The 15325-nt window shown below is 40.3% G+C and overlaps 1 protein-coding gene and 1 long non-coding RNA gene across 2 annotated transcripts in view; one reads left to right on the top strand and one right to left on the bottom strand.

The window, feature by feature from the left end:
* Nucleotides 1–2491, bottom strand: part of LOC137283403 (uncharacterized) — a 38891-nt gene extending 36400 nt beyond the window's left edge. The window contains exons 1-2 of the mRNA XM_067814868.1: nt 1943–2491; nt 1361–1532 (exon numbers count right to left, since the gene is read on the bottom strand). Coding sequence (XP_067670969.1) covers nt 1361–1532; nt 1943–2491 — 721 coding nt within the window. The remainder of the gene's footprint in view (nt 1–1360; nt 1533–1942) is intronic.
* Nucleotides 2492–4256: 1765 nt separating this feature from the next.
* Nucleotides 4257–15325, top strand: part of LOC137283747 (uncharacterized) — a 702566-nt gene continuing 691497 nt past the window's right edge. The window contains exon 1 of the long non-coding RNA XR_010956876.1: nt 4257–4302. This is a non-coding gene — a long non-coding RNA (uncharacterized lncRNA). The remainder of the gene's footprint in view (nt 4303–15325) is intronic.

Here is a 15325-nt window from a genome sequence, read left to right as displayed (position 1 = left end):
GTGCATGCCATCACATCCACTGCACAAGGGAGTGCTGTTGTCTCTCTGTCCGTTCATTGTTGTCAAAAACTGTATATATGCTCACAGGTAAAATGTAGGGCTAATAGGGTTGCGTAGCATGGAGAATATGACGTGTCTTCTTATGGTTGGCTGCATACTTCCCTCGCCTCGCTTCGAAAAAACGCTTTCTTGTGAAAATAAATGGTAGGAGTGTAGGAGTAAGAATATGCAGAATTACCATATTGCCCAGTTTTACCATGAACCTGTTAGAGTTTATTTCTCTTACCTGTTGTCGTTTTGTTAGAGTTTTCGTAACATTTATTCTACATACAAGAAGTTCTGGCTCAGTGGGCGAATGAAGCAGGGGCCTTAACTCCAGAAGTATATCCATGTACCCTATTGTCCCTTCAGTCTGTTGAACCGGAAGCTGGCAAGGGGAGTGTAGGCGAAGAAAGATCTGATATACCACGAGTTGCGCTTTAAATGTTGAATAAAATATATCTCACGTGAATAATTATTAATCATGGGTTTGGAAATCTGAGCGCACAACCAAGGCGATGGTGGTGATATTTTATTTTGACATGAAAAATATGTTTCGAACCGCAGCGAGTGAAGTACGTTGGCTTGCATCTATAAAGACTGGTCAGTTGCGCAACCCCTTGTGAACTAGAGTTTGCCTGTGATATGCTATACATCCATATTGACAAGCAGTCCGGTATCCCGACTGTGTGTAGGGACGACCGCGAGCAGGATAATGGCGCTTGTAGGAAACGCCTTGGGGTTGAGCTGGAATTCCGCTCACCTCATTCATGTATACTTGTGTGCCATGTCTTGTGTAACCAGCTAAAGAAGTTTGAACTCAACCTATCCTTCGTCTCAATTATGAGTTAATTCCCCAGATGACCATATAGATACGCGTTGACACAGGCAAGGGACTCCTGGTTGAGAGAGCATTGTACGATGACAAGTTTCGGCAACTGCCTCGGACTTAATGGAGTCTTGAGGAAGAAGGTTAAGGCTGTCATGAAGGCACGTAAGTTTAATATTTATAGTCACATTGGCAATATCTCAGCAATATCGAACACGACAGACTGATGTCGAACACCAGATTTCCAAGGTCCTGTACACTCATCAAGTTTTGACACAATCTCATCATGCGTCTTGCCAGGACAATACTTTTTTCTGCGAACTGTTTAATTAAGTTCCATGTCTATATTTGTTTCCAAACGGAGTGATGGTTTTGAAACTGAATTCTGTTGTAGTGTCTCACAAAATATGATGTCATTAGTTCTAAAAGATTCCACGTCACGTCGTCTTATTTTCATAATGAAACATGCCCAAGATGACTCTTCAGTCTTACCTGCTACTTTTATTGTCCTCTCTTTGTCGTTGACATTGTCTTGGAGACGGAGGTTTGTGCCGTGGGTGATGGTGACCGTGCACGCCTTCCTCTCGTAGCTGCTGAACATGGGACAGACGATGGAGACGTTGTTCACTGGTGCTTGAACAATTACTCCCACTGTTCCCATTTTCTGTAACAGAATCCTTGAATTGCACGTCATGTTATCATCTTCACTGAGTAATCATGTATCTGAAAAACTACGTTTTTTTGATAATTAACTGTAGATCCAGAAACCATTAACGAATTATTTTTCTGCGCGACTTGCATTCAAATCTACACAATTTATTTCAATTAAAATAGACATGTGAAAGATAAATACAAATTCGTGTCTTGAAAGAGAAAAAAGACGTCGGATAGCGTCATTGTTTTGCATGTATTATACTTGCTCGCTTGTTTGTTTCAGGTGAGCGTTCTGCTTGCCTATGTAAATATTCGTACGGCTGTCAAGCGACGTTGCCTTGTTTTGGGGAACCGGTGTTCGATCCATAGCTTCAAGTATGCTAACAGCTGGGAATCTTCAAAGGTTATGTACGAACTCACCGTTACAGATCCACTACGATCAGATGCGGTGACCACTGCGTCATGTTGTCCGGGGATGGTATACGTCTTGCTGAACATCCCGGTAGCATTCCTGTCCATACCTTCAGTACCATCACCATAGTCCATCCGATAAAAAAGGTTGTATCCAGCCTCCGACCTCACTTCAAAATTGACCTGATCTCCTGTTTTGGTCAACGCCGTTTTGCCAGCGACTTGTATTTCAACCTTTTTGATTGGCTGAAATGTTTGATACACTGTGAGGTACCCACGTCCGCCGCAGTTTTGATCCTTGTTTCCCGAGCAGTTGATGTTGCAGTTAGCATCGGTGTCTTCCTTGTATTTGTCCTCTGGCTTGTCCGATCCACAGAAACAGAACCGACCGCCCGTAAGCCCTGCGAACCTGACGATGTAGGCCCCGCAGACACTGGAACATGTTTCGGGAGTCAAAGACTTGGGATCGTAGTGCCCTGGACTCAGTTTGAAGTGACGGTTTTTCACGTTTTCTTTGTAACAGCCAACTAGTTCGGCTGCAATAAAAGAAAGCACCATTCATTTAAAATAAATTGAGACAATATTTCAAGGACTCTAAATGTGCTTAATTGTTGCAGTGATGTAATAATTGACATGTCTAAATGTTTTTATATATTTAAATGATGTATTAACTGACATATCTAAATGAATTTATTTATCTCAGTGATGAAATAACTGACATTTCTAAATGTGTTTATATATGTCAGTGATGAAATAACTAATATGTCTTAATATGTTTACACGTCTCAGTGGTGTAATAAATCACATCTATAAATGTGTTTCTTTTACCTCAATAATGTAATAACTGACATGTCTAAATATGTTTATACATCTCAGAGATGTAATAGCTGACATTTCTAAATGTATACTTACCTGAAATATGTAATAACAGAAATTCTAAATGTGTCTATATGTCTGAATTATATAATAACTGACATGTCTAAAATGTGTGTATATATCTCAATGATGCAATAATTGACATCTCTAAATGTGTTTATATATGTCAGTGATGAAATAACTGAATAGGTAATAGTGTCTATATAACTCAATGATGAAATGACCGACTTGTTTTTGTGTGTTTACACATCTTAGTGATGTAACTAACATAGAACTTTTCTATTGGTGACCTTGTGAATGAGTGTTTAGATGTGAACTCCTGAAAGAGTGCGTGAGTGAGTGAATTTAGTTTTACGTGCACTGAGCAATATTCCAGCTATATGGTGGCGCTCTGTAAATAATCGAGTCTGGATCAGACAACCCAGTGATCAACAGCATGAGCACCGATCTGCACAACTGGGGACCGATGAGTGTCAAACAAGTCAGTAAACCTACGACAAGAAGAGTCGCCTTTTATGGCAAGCATTGGTTGCTGAAGGCCTGTTCTACCCTGGACCTTCACGGGTCACTATTGAAAGAGGGTGTCAAAGTAGTCGGAGACACGCAACCAAGCGGATGTTCGCACTGCATATTTGCATGACGCATTACCTGTTCCAGAAAAATGGTAGCAATGTTCACTTTGATAGACCAGACAGCCAGGCGCATATTGTCCCTCAATGCTGTCAGAAGAAGCGCACAGGTCAGAAAAAAACTCAGTTCATCCTTCTGGAACAACATCGATGTGCATCGTTTCGGGGCAAATGAGAGATGGTGAGTTATTGGTATTTGTTGTGTAGTGAAGGTGATTCAACAGCTTACACCAGGGGGGCATGCTTATTTCATACGCGCGCATCTCGTATCATATCTGGACATGGAAATGTATCTTCGAGAACTGTTCGGCGACGTCTGAAAGTCCGCGTCTTCGCATTCGTACAAGATGTCCAGGCAATTCTGACGATAACATTGAGGTCTCCAAAGGTGCAGGTCAAGTAAACCAGAAGTAGGTCGGGTAAGGTAACCTTTGAGCGACCTGTGACGTTCCAATCAAACGCGAGAAGGCCGAACGGATTTAACCAATCAGAGAACGGCTACTGTCTAAGGTTTCGCTGGTCACTGACACTGATCACTCGATAACAGAGACTCTGCATAAAACACAGGTATTTGACCTGCAGTATATATGCTTAGGGTTTTCTAATGACATGGTTACCATTAGTTAATATTTCCGCAAGCTGACATCCGTAAATATTGACAAAAACGCTATTTTCAGCGACTGTTAAATCGCTGTTGACAGTACTGGTGCGTGTTCCACGTGCATTACCCGGTAGCGATCGTATGGAAAATAGCATACGTAATAGTTGGGATACAAACTTTTCCGAGGTGAAAGTTCAAAACATATGTGCGGATGTCCACTTTCGCGATTTGGTAAGCTGTGTTCTGATTGCACAATCTCAAAGGTTACCTACCTCCTACTAGGTTTTGTTAGACTCCGTAGTGGAGTGTAACGGAAAGTTTACTCGGACTGAGGTGCTCAGCGTTTCATTGAATATCATATTTTTACAGTTTTAGTCGGATTGCAATTCATCGGACCGTTTTTGAACCAAGCGGATTTAAGTTTACAGTTCTTTGCCAACAGATTGTACAGGCCATAGAGCATGATAAATGTGTGACTTGTTCTAGCTGGATATCTAGCCACTCACAGTCTGTCTAAAATGCATGGTTAGGTTAAGAAATATCCACATTGGAAAGCATTTTGTCTTTTTGTCATCTAATTCTGCTTTCGTTGGTTAATTTTTCGCACGTATAGTGTACTTTCAAGGATATCGCGGACTTTAGAAATAGAACCTTAGATCTCGTATTCAAAATACGAACCCACAAACGGTGGGTTCGACTTCAAACTTTAGAAAAATCAATGTTTCAAAATATTAAGTAACAGGCTAGAAATACAAAAACAATGAAAGATTAATCGAGTCACTGATTCGAACAGCAGCACAACGTTTTCACAGAAACGTCTTATGGAAAATATCGATTAGACATTGATAAATATACTTATAGTGAAAGATTACCCTCTCAAGAAATACTTCTCGTTAACCGTTAGTTTGAAAGGTTACATTACAGATGTGGGAATATTATTTTGAGGAAATTACGGCTACACCTACCGTGTATTTAAAGTTCATTCTTTGAGGAAATATATTATCCGTGAGTTTTTTATGCTAGTTGCTTATTGCTCAATTGCTTTCCCTCGATGACAATAAAACCAAAAAATAAACCAAAAACAACCCTAACAAATGCAACCGGACAAAAGCCATCTAGGCCAAATACCACTCAAATAAAAATAAAAACCACTCACATAGTATTATGTACATATGTATTTGTATGAGAATTCATTTTCATTATTGCTTTTATTATCATATCGTTTTCATTTTTCATTCTAAGTAATTTTCATTTACACACTTTCATTCTTGGTTTCATTATCATCTTCTTGTAAGTTTTCATTCCAAATCTGATGTTATGAGCTAAACTCCTCAAGAATTTCATTTGTTGTCTGTTTCTGAAATCTGTAGCAATGGCCTAGAGATGCTGCTGATAATCCCAATATAGCATCCTGTGATTTGTGATGGCCTTAACTGCCAACGCACCCAAGAAACGCCAGAAGATGGGGTGACAGCCTGTGATGCTCGTTAGTAATTACCTGTGCCACCCTCCCAGAATGCTGTGTGTCCTTCCCAGGTTGTCTCAAGACCTCTGGTGCCGGTTACAGCTTGATAACGGGAACATTGGTGGTCGTCGTTCTCGGTGTTGTGGCTGTGGCCGATGTAACGCTCCTCAAAATAGTCCAGATAGAGTGGGGTTTCTCAGGTAGACGGTCAGGCAGGGACTCGAAGTCATCGACCACCTGGTCCTCACGGATGAACGCCAGGGCTGGATGCTTCATGTTCTACCTGAAGTTCTGCACTCTGGGCCCGCCGGTAACTTACGACTATCTTAGTGCAAAGAGAGCTTCGAAACTCCAATTCTAATCTAGATCATCCAATGGACTCCTTCGGTACCAGTTCTGTAATGACAAGCTGTGCAACCTCCTTGTTGGAGACGTCTTCCGCGCACCTGTTATCATCTTTTATCCTGCGTTTGCTAATCACTGTGTGATGTTGCTTAGCTCGGGGCACCCCCTGGCCTGGACAATGGCATCGCAATGCGCCTACAACCAAGTTAGAGGGTATATTGTTGGCAGAGCGAGAACTAGACTGACAAAAGGCTCTGTAATGAACATACGGTACGGGAAAGAGTTCATTAAAATGATCATGAAATATAATGAAAAAGAGCCCAGAGACCTTCTTTCTGAAACAGCAGAAATCTAGCCTTGTCACATATTCTAGACTTCCGTTGGCCTTCTTAGAAATATTTGTTACATGGTCTTAATAACATTTATTATACGTATATATCACAATTGTGAAAAAGGAGAAAGGTCAAGCAGTCTTAACTGACATCCTCCACTATGCCCAGGAAATATGCACTGCCATCGATTGTCCTAATGCACTGCCAAAGATTTGCTCGATGTTTCAATGCGAAAATTTGGATGATATCTCTCTTAACGTTCGTAGACATCGCCTTGCTGTGTTTGAATTATATGTCAACATCTCTACAGAAGCCATAGCAAAGGACGTCTCCAGAATTGGACTAAACTGGAAGAAACAGGGTGAAAAGGCCGCTAGACAAAGTTAACACACGTATGATTACAACCTCAAAACATCACATTCCAACGCAGTGCCACACCAGAAGTATCTGAAGTCATACTGGAACTCAAGTTACATGACGACCAGATGAGATGTGCTCGAGCACTGTGGGTAACTGTTCGTAAACCTCGTACTGAGGATCATAGCAACGATGTTCACTACAAGGACCTCAGAGACAGTTCAGACGTTCCCAGAGACAACTTATAGAGTAACATCGCAGGTAGACGTCACAGGAGACAGTAACTGCTGCAGAAATTAATCAGTCGTCCTCTTGACGCCTGGTGGATTGAAAGAACAAGATCACGCTCGGTTGGAACAGTCTGAGAACTGGACTTTCTGGCATGGGGAAATCACACTGCAAATCTCTGCTCTGCACTCTCCGACAATAGGGCTGACACCAACAACTATAATCATGTTGAGGTATGCTGGCTGCAAGCCACTGGACACCGAAGCACACTCCAAGCATACCCAGAATAAAAAGTTAATCTCCAGTCTAATTAAAAAAAATAATATTTAATATTTAATAAAAACTAATATGTGATGCTGTGTCAGGCTAAAATAACTGGGACGCCCAATCCATATTTAGAGAAGATTAATCTACTAATTAACTTAGAAGTATCATAATAATTTGTATTTACAAATAAAGGAAATATTCTCAAAGATATCGTGATATGATAATAACTATAGCAATGGTAGAATAATAGAATAATAGAAATAACTATTTCTATCCTGCTTATACAACACTACTGCCAAAAATGACAATATTGTGACCATATAACAGTCATTTCTGATTTCAGCTTTTCAAAAGAAGATAACAAAATGCCCTTTTCCCAAAAGCGCACACATCCTGTTTAAAGTAAACGATAAGGTTAATAATGTTTTGTTTTTACAAGAAAAGTACAAAACCAAATTACAATAGTTGTTTCTTTTCTGAACGATTCCCTAGAAGAAAACCTACATTGATGAAATATGTAGAGAACACTTCATGGGATCTCATTACACACGAATTATACGAAACGAGTGTACTTCCGCTGGTATCTAATCGAGCGAAAGCGAGGTAAAATGCCACAGGAAAGTCACGAGGTTCGTATAATTCGTATATAATGAGACTGAGTGTGATATTTCATTTATTACTCATGTTTTACACGCATTAAAGGGACAAATTAGCGTATTTTTGCTATTGTTATGGTGTCAAACCGAAACCAACTTCAGAAAGACGTTGCGGAAGAATATTCCACTTTTTAGCATGACGTCACATCCCATAAGGATTGTAACGAAAAGTACTGAGGATAAGTTTATTTAGACTGGCACATAAACTGCTAAAACCTCTCGAAATTCACTATGGTTAGTTAGACCAGCGTTTAACTGCGCAGTGTATACTGTTACGTATATTTTCAGCTTTGACTGGACGAACGTTGTACTGCATCCTTTTGCCACGGTTAGACCACTGACTGTGGTATGGTTCTGTTTCTACACGTAAGTACCAATTTAATGTGCCTTACTGTCAAGAGCGCCTCTTCGTTCCTTCCTTCCAGTTCAGTGATGGCATAAAATATATAATTCCTTCAGTCACTTCACAAAATAAATATTTCCGGCATTTCACATTCAAATAGTATGCCCAAGGAAAGTCTACATCTACTTTAAATTTCTCTAAACGTCAAGTCAAACAATGCCAAGAACATTACTGAAAACCATTTTATACTATTGAGAAACTGGCACCCGTGGCGAGCCACCTCCTCGTGGTGGGTGCTGGATAACGCCAAGAGCTCGCCGACACCCCCGTAGTAGACCCGGGGGGATATTTGGTCCACCAACCCGTTTGCCGTGGGTTGCGGCCCTGTGTCGGTGGAGGAGGGGATCCTGGTGGTTGAGGGCAATAGGAGCCTGCAACCGTGTTCCTGTTGCTCAACACACCACTTTGGCCCTGACTTCACCTAGACGGGTGGTTGAATGGGCCCTGTTCAACCAATCGGCTGGTCATGCCATGCCCTGTGCATGGACAACATTCTGGAAAGTATGTACTTTAATTACTGTGAATCTTTGATAACGAAAGTTCACATTCTAAATTCATGTTATATATGTTTGCCTAGTGTCTGATGCCAGAAGGCGGTGGCTCATGGGCCAATCTGGAGATACTGACCTCTAAATTCTGAGCTTCTTAAGGGGAATGGCATGGGCCGAACCAGCCTGACATTTCTTCTTTTAGACATCTTAGCTATTTACGTCTGTATCTCTGGAGTATAACATCCCTGTAGCTCTGATCGTGCAGTTTGGTTTCCACTGTAGGATCGTCCATGTTGACACTCGATGGCGGGTGGAGAGCAGAGATGCGGAATATTATTAATCTACCATGGCTCTAAACCTACTCTCTGGTTCAAAGAAAAATAAACGTAGACATCTTTCAACATCATCTGATGATGAAGCGTCTTCTGCAGAAGTGGATACTTGGCCAAGATTTTTGGTCATTGAAGCAACAGATGGAAGTCCATTGAAACTGAATCCATTTGCCATTTCTAAGGGCATCAAAGGTGTCTGTGGTGAGGTGACAAACGTAACAAGGCTTCGTTCTGGTTCACTCCTTATTGAATGTGCCCGAAGGCAACAGTCTATCAACCTGTTAGGATTAAAACAGTTCGTTAACACTCCAGTTGTTGTCTCTCCACACAGATCACTAAATACTTGCAAAGGCATTGTCCGAGACAGATCTCGTTGTCTGGCATATATGTCGGAGGAAGACATTGTTACAGAACTGAAACATCAAGGAGTGACGTCTGTAAAGCGTTTTACGAGAAAACAAGATGAAAATATCATTAACACAAATACCTACTTGTTTACCTTTGGACAGTCAACTATACCAAAAGCCGTTAAAGCAGGCTATTTCAACATCCCAGTGGACGTGTACATACCTAATCCACTGAGATGTTTCAGATGCCAAACATTTGGTCATGGTGCCAAGTCATGTACACGAAAGATAGTATGCTCCCGTCGCAGTGGGGATCATGATAACAGTGAATGCACAGAGGCCATCAGATGTGCCAACTGTACTGGTGAGCACATGGCATCATCCAAATCCTGTCAAAATTTCGAGTATGAAGCAAAACTTCTAAAAATAAAAATCACAAACAACATCTCCTTCCAAAAAGCCAAAAAGATTTTATCCTTGCAGTCTCAGAGTCGATCATATTCATCCACTGTTTCCGCCCCTGTTCATGGTCTTGTTGAAAAGGTTTCCACTTCATGTCAGACAAATATATCTTGGGTGCAGGACAAACAAATCACTCTCAATGAACAAAATAGAATTTCTGAAAATCAACCAGGTTTAATAACGTCGGCTTCACAGACAGAAGTAGACCTAGAGATTGAATCAAACAAACAGTCAGGACAAGGAAGAGCCACTTTGACGAATAAAGAAAAAAAAACAGCAGCGAAGGGCAAAAGCTCTACAGCATTTACAAGTACCATCTACCCCATCTACGTCTGTAACGGATCATAATCCATTTGAACCTCTCGATATGGAGGTTACTCCTTCACAACCTGTACATGGGAGAAGTCGTTCTTCTCGTACGCGATCCCCTGTTGAACCGCCATGAATAGTACTACCAGTTTAATACAATGGAATTGCAGGGGTCTTAGGAACAATTTTAACGATCTACAGTTATTATCTCAAGATTTTAAACCATCAGCTTTTAGTTTACAAGAGACATACCTGAAAAGTACTGACAGATTTGAATTGCGTCAGTTCAATTCCTATCATTCATTCTCACCCCCAGGGGATAAAGCCACCGGTGGTGCTTCTGTTCTGGTGAGGCAGGGTATTATTCAGAGCCCTGTTCCTCTTAAAACCAAACTTCAGGCTGTTGCTGTCCGACTTACTTTACAGATAACCTTTACACTTTGTTCTTTGTATCTTTCTCCTTCTTTGGTTATTCAGCAGTCCGATCTGCAGGATCTTTTTGATCAGCTTCCAAAGCCCCGTCTCATCATGGGTGATCTTAATGGCCATAACCCTCTGTGGGGAAGTTCCGCAACTAACCATAAAGGTAAACTCCTTGAGGATTTCATTTCAAATAATAACTTATGTATATGTAATGATGGATCAGCCACATACTTGCATCCTGGTACAGGAACATATTCCGCACTTGACCTGTCACTAACAGAACCAGTTATTTGTACCGAATTCGAATGGTCAGTCCACGATGACCTTGGTGGAAGTGACCATTTTCCCACAATACTTTCTGCTATAAACCTTAATGATGATCCTCCCCCAACAAGGCGGAATTTTAAAAGGGCCAACTGGACTTTTTTTCGGACTCTTTGTTCTGACCAGTTGAAATATGAATGTTTTGACAATGTTATAGATCCTATTCAGTTGTTTTCGGACAAGCTAAATGAAATAGCTGATGAAACTATTCCTAAGTCCTCTGCAACACCACATATTCGTAAACCATGGTTTACTGATGATTGCAAACAGGCCAGGAAATGTAGGAAGAAGGCAGAAAAATACTTTCGCCGGCATCCAACAGTTCACAATTTCCATAATGTTAAAATAAATAGTGCCAAGGCTCGACGTGTTTTTAAACAGAATAAGCGTCATTCTTGGCGAAACTATGTTTCCCAAATTAATTCTCGTACACCTATTTCAAAGGTGTGGAACATGATTCAAAGAATAAAAGGCAAAGGTTCCAAATCTACTGTTCATCATCTGAAAGATGGTGACAGTTTACTGACAGATACAGTTGACATTGCCAATAAGTTTGGGGAAACTCTTGCCAAACATTCGTCTTCGTTAAATTACAGTCCAGAATTTCAAAAATATCAGAAACAACAGGAGAATAAGAGATTGAATTTTAACTCGGACAATGGTGAAGACTATAATGAATTATTTTCATTACATGAACTCCATACTGCACTTAAACAAGCTCATGATACAGCAACAGGGGCTGATGACATCCACTATCAGCTCCTGAAGCATTTGCCCGAATCATGTTTGGGAACACTGCTGCATATTTTTGATTCAATATGGACTTCGGGAAATTTCCCAGCTTCCTGGCGTAATGCCATTGTAGTCCCTATTCCAAAACCTGGCCGGGATCATACTGATCCTTCGAATTACAGACCAATCTCTTTAACGAGTTGTGTCTGTAAAACCATGGAACGAAGGGTCAACAATAGATTAACTTGGTATCTTGAAACCCATAACCTTATAACAAATATTCAATGTGGTTTCAGGAAAAATCGTAGTACCATTGATCATTTGGTACGACTAGAATCGTTTGCTAAAAATGCCATAGTAAATAAACAACATGCGGTATCAATATTCTTTGATCTAGAGAAGGCGTATGATACCACCTGGAAGCATGGCATCTTGAAGGATCTGCATGATTTTGGTTTGAGAGGTCGTTTACCTCTTTTTGTATCACAGTTTTTAACTGACAGGCAGTTTCAAGTTCGAGTGAGTTCAACCCTGTCTGACCATTATAATCAGGATCAGGGTGTCCCACAAGGGAGTATTTTGTCTGTTACTTTATTTAGCATTAAAATCAACAGTTTATCAAAGGTTTTAAATGATTCGATTGACGGATCACTTTTTGTGGATGATTTTAATATTTCTTGTCGTGGTAAAAATATGCATACTATTGAGAGGCAACTGCAGTTGTGTTTAAACAAAATTAATAAATGGTGTCTTGAGAATGGTTTCAAATTTTCTAAATCCAAAACTAATTGCATACATTTCTGCCGTAAATATAAACCACATAAAGACCCAGAAATGTTTTTAAATGGCATTCCCATCAAAGTTGTCAAGGAGGCCAAGTTCTTAGGTCTAATTTTTGACTCACATTTAACGTTTCTGCCACATATCAAATCCGTAAAAACTAAATGCCTGAAAGCACTTGACTTATTGAAAGTGGTGTCTTATTCAAAGTGGGGAGGTGATCAAGCTACTCTCCTACATTTATATAGATCACTTGTCCGTTCGAAGCTTGACTATGGCTCCATTGTATATGGTGGAGCCTGCAAAAGCAACCTACAGCTATTAGATTCTGTCCATCATCAAGGTCTAAGGCTTTGTCTTGGCTCCTTTAGAACTTCTCCTGCTGACAGCCTTTACGTTGAGGCCAATGAGCCTTCTCTCAATCAACGCCGTATAAAACTATCTTTACAGTACATTACAAAATTATCCTCTAATGAGTCTAATCCTGCATTTAATTGTGTCTTTAATCCCCTTTATGAGCATCTGTATAACAAAAAGTCTTCCCTTGTTCCACCCCTTGGAGTCAGAATTAAACCATTCATTGCTGCTGCTGGCATTGAGCTAGACCATATAGCTCCTTACCGACTTCTTTCTTCTCCTCCTTGGCAGTTGGTTAGGCCACAAGTAGGCCACTACATTTAAAAAATCAGACACTAATGAATTACAATATAAACAAGAATATCATCAAGTAATAAGTAAATATAGCAATTACAAAACCTTATTTACAGATGGGTCCAAGGACGGTGGTGCAGTGGCTTGTGCCACTGTCATTGGATCCAGAACAATATCTTCTAGAATTCCAGATGACAGCTCTATTTTTACTGCAGAAGCAAACGCCATCTTAACAGCTCTTAAATATATTCAAAGACACCCTAAACATAAACAATATATCATCCTTTCTGACTCTCTTTCTTGCCTTCAGGCTATTAAAAACCTCTCATGTAAACATCCACTTTTAATAGAAATAATTGAATTGTATAATAATCTTGCTACTGGCCAATACGACATCGTCTTTTGTTGGTTACCAAGCCACGTAGGCATTTCTGGTAACACAATGGCCGATCTTGCTGCCAAGGCAGCCCTCAGCAAGTCTGTGACTCCTCTTCTTATTCCGTACTCAGACTATAAAACTGCTATTAGATCTTATATCCGTGATCTCATGCAAAAGAAGTGGGACACCCAGGTAGGTATCAATAAATTACATGAAATAAAACCTTATATCGGTTATACTTACTTGGGTTGTCAGTCCAGATTTGAGGAGGTCATTATGCGACGATGTCGCATTGGCCATACGAGGTATACTCACAAATATTTATTAAAAGGTGAAGATCCTCCGTTTTGTATCCCTTGTGATGAAAGAATCACAGTCAAGCATGTCCTGCTTGACTGTATTGAATATTCCATCACAAGGGATAATTTTTTTCACTCACGAACTTTGAAGGATCTTTTTAATAATGTTAGCACTCATTTAATTATTGCATTTTTAAAAGACTTAAATTTGCTAAATGAATTGTAAATAGATAAATATTTTATTCTTGGAAGTTTGAATTAGTAACTTAGAGTGTTAGTGGCTGTATCCTCGAGGGGGGTTAAAGCACAGTAAAATTATTGTCCTCCTGAGAGGGTACGTAAGTCCCAAGACATTTAAAGTACATGAAAACGTTCCTCTGTTTCTAATAGTAGAATAACTGTCTTTTTACTTTATGGCTAGATTTCCTGAATTACTAACGGCTGAGAGGATGATGTAAATCCAGCTAGGGCCCATGCAGGAAGCAAATGTACTGTAAGTCCCCATGGTCCCTAGTATGGTGATCTACCTTCTGTCGTTGGTGATAAATAGCCCGTGTTTTATATTGTGTTGTCCAAATAGTGATCTTAGTTTTAATTTCCACACTAGTTTTAAATTGTAACTGTGATATTCTAGTTGTTTTACTGTCCTTTGCTGACAGGTTTATTTATGAAATACATATTATCTCTTTCAGTGTCAAATGTTCTCGTCACGATATGGCTGAAACATTGCTGATGTGACGTTAAATATAAACTCACTCACTCACTCACTATTGAGAAACTACGAATGGCGAGTATGCTCCAGTTTGTAGTCATTCATGCCTAGACAGGACTGTATTGTGGGTAATATAGCTTTCTCACTCTATCGCTTTCTCGCTTCCTTGCTCTTTCGCTTTCTCGCTCTATCGCTTTCTCGCACAATGATATTGCTTTCTCGTCTTGCATGGTTCGTCAACATGCATGGTTCTGAAAGACTCTGAGGCAGTTTCTTGTTACTGTGATATTTTCTACTGGTCGGCTTTAGACTGAAGTATGATGAGATGGTCATGCAACACACCGAAACCCGTGGCGATCAGGGTTAGTGTTGGTCCTCAGGAAGCCTTGCTGGTCGCAAGAGGCGACTAACGGAATTGGGTGACACATGCCGTCGTATCACAGTAGCGACGATCGATCATCGCGTTGATCACTGGATTATCTGACATCGATCATTAACAGACCGCAGCCATTTAGTTGAAATACTGCTGAGTGCGGCTTTAGATAAAAAGGTAGAAGAAATAAAGAACATGAAAAATGTGATGGATAAAATGAGCATGTAATCAAGAAAGATCATAACATCACCCGTCATCGTAGACGGCTGTAGAAAGAATTCTGTGTTTGATGTGTAAGGAATCACCCTTTCACATTCTGAATTTAGTTAACATGCTCTTCTGTACGCAATCAAGTCAGGACCACACAACCCAGAGACTGATATCATGAGCATCAGATTTGGATTCAGTGTCTTTCAAACAGGCCACCAAAGCTGACTTCACAACACTTTTGATTCCATGTGTATCAGGCCCGGAAGAAGGTCACACCTCACTTTAGTACTTCCGGTAAGAAACAGCGTTTTGTACCTGTTAGAATGGTCTGATGTTTGTTTGGAAGTCGACTTTAAGGGATCGATAATCCTTGTAGGCATGGCAAAATATCGATCAGTTAGGACCGTCA

This window comes from Haliotis asinina, chromosome 5 (genome assembly GCF_037392515.1).
Source record: "Haliotis asinina isolate JCU_RB_2024 chromosome 5, JCU_Hal_asi_v2, whole genome shotgun sequence".
Lineage (NCBI taxonomy): Eukaryota > Metazoa > Mollusca > Gastropoda > Lepetellida > Haliotidae > Haliotis > Haliotis asinina.
This window is presented reverse-complemented; position numbering and strand designations above follow the sequence as displayed.